The 1866-nt window shown below is 29.9% G+C and overlaps 1 protein-coding gene across 1 annotated transcript; it reads right to left on the reverse strand.

The window, feature by feature from the left end:
- Nucleotides 1–220: 220 nt before the first annotated feature.
- Nucleotides 221–1279, reverse strand: LOC140036461 (uncharacterized). Its single transcript, XM_072077887.1, has 2 exons — nt 937–1279; nt 221–318 (listed from the first exon to the last, which is right to left on the reverse strand). Exons 1-2 carry the CDS (start codon nt 1277–1279, stop codon nt 221–223), a joined length of 441 nt encoding a protein of 146 aa, XP_071933988.1.
- Nucleotides 1280–1866: the final 587 nt, after the last annotated feature.

Below are 1866 nucleotides of genomic sequence, written 5' to 3' on the forward strand. Positions count from 1 at the left end.
AGGAGAGAAAATTATAAATATAGAAATAGTCTCGAAATTATAATTATTTGATATAAATAACACTTATTATATGTTAATACAAGGCAGTATTATTAATTTATATATATTATATATAGGTTAAACACATATAATTTTCATTGATCTGCATTAATACAAAATAACATAATCGATTTTTATATATTGATTAGATATATATAGAATTTTTATTCGTTAGTATGTATTAGATATACATAGGATTTTCAATCAGAACGACTTTAATTATCCACTCACTTGATTTATTTGTCAAACTATTCACAGGAGTGCATTTGTCATCCATGCCTGCAATATAGAACATCAAAAGTATATTAATATGGATGGAATGATGCAAATATATAAGATGCTGAATATAAGCACTTTTAATTGAAAACTTTTAAGTTCAGTACTTAATCTTCAGCTGCAGCTACTAAAATTTCTTGATACACTACATTTTGAGTACAATTACTGGACAAAGAATCAGAAGCAATGCGTATGAGTAAAATTTTAACATCATTAGCAATTCTGGCCCTTGATAATGCAACATATAATTGGCGATGTGAAAATACTGGTTCTTTCAAATATAATCCTACAAAATCAAGTGTTTGTCCTTGTGATTTATTAATTGTCATGGCAAAACATAATGAAATTGGGAACTGAGTACGCTTGAAAGGTATTGGATATGACTCATTATTAGAACTGTGCAATGGAATGCGAGGAATGAAAACCTGTTTACCAGAATGAATTCCAACCGAAATTTGTGCATGTATGATGTTTTTGTTAAAATTTAAGCATATCATGGGGGTTCCATTGCATAGTCCTTGTGCTGGATTCAGATTTCTTAGGAGAATAACTGGGCAATTTGGTTTCAAAATCAACAAATGTGGAGGTAATCCTGGGGGTGGATAGTATTTAAGAAGTCACCGTGATCAGCTTGTTTTGTTGGATCTATTGTCTCATCGAAGCTGATATATTTGATTTCTTCTCCAGGGAGCTTCTGAATCAAAATTTGATTGATTTCGTGCACAATATCATTTGTTGTACTGAGAATGGCTCTGTTAATGAGAGTTGAATTCTGAGGGCAAAAGCTAGATAGAGATGGATAAACAGTGTCTATCAGAGTGTGCAAGGATTGCTGATCATCATTAATGAAAGAGACAATCATAGAAGAAGGCAATTGTATCTTGTCATCTGCAATGGTTGCTTGTGTGCCATTTCCAATATTGAGCAGAAAATCTGAGAATGATGGATCGAGAAATGCTCTCATATTTTCAGTCAATCGAATCTTTTGGAGGTGTGGCCAAATATATGAGTTGATGAGAGACGCAGAAATGTAATCTTCTCTTTGACCTTTGTGGACAATTGGTAAAGTCTGTCAAAAATTTCCACCGAAAACAATGAGTTTTCCACCAAATATTTGATCAGAATTCAGCAAATCTCTAAGTACTCTGTCAAAGGATTCAATTGCATATTTTTTTGCCATTGTTGCTTTATCCCATATTATTAATGATAATGTAGGTTATAATTTTAGAGAAAAGTTTTTTTTTTTTTTAATTTTGGTTTTTAGTTGTATATTTTTGAATTTTTTAGTTTTTGAAATATTATTGAAGTAATATTTTTGGAATAGAGTAAATGGAAGGTAATGGAAAGTGGTACAATTAATTTGTATTTATTAGATAGTTATGAATTTTTTGTTGATAAGTATTTTATGGCGGTTGTATTTGTGTTATGCTATTTAATTTAAAAATGGAAGAAGTTTAAGTTGATAATTGGGTTATTAACGAATATTATTGAAGGAATATTTTTGAAATAGAGAGGAATTATGTTATATTTGAAAAATAATTGGTTGCAGTA

This window comes from Coffea arabica, chromosome 2e (assembly GCF_036785885.1).
Source record: "Coffea arabica cultivar ET-39 chromosome 2e, Coffea Arabica ET-39 HiFi, whole genome shotgun sequence".
In the NCBI taxonomy this organism is placed as follows: Eukaryota; Viridiplantae; Streptophyta; class Magnoliopsida; order Gentianales; family Rubiaceae; genus Coffea; species Coffea arabica.

Bases quoted from the DNA above. Each gene is read 5' to 3' on its own strand.
- LOC140036461 (XM_072077887.1), bottom strand. From the start codon at position 1,279: ATGAGAGCATTTCTCGATCCATCATTCTCAGATTTTCTGCTCAATATT. The intron at 319-936 runs GTGACTTCTTAA...TCTATATTGCAG, and splicing joins AACAAAACAAGCTGATCACG to GCATGGATGACAAATGCACT.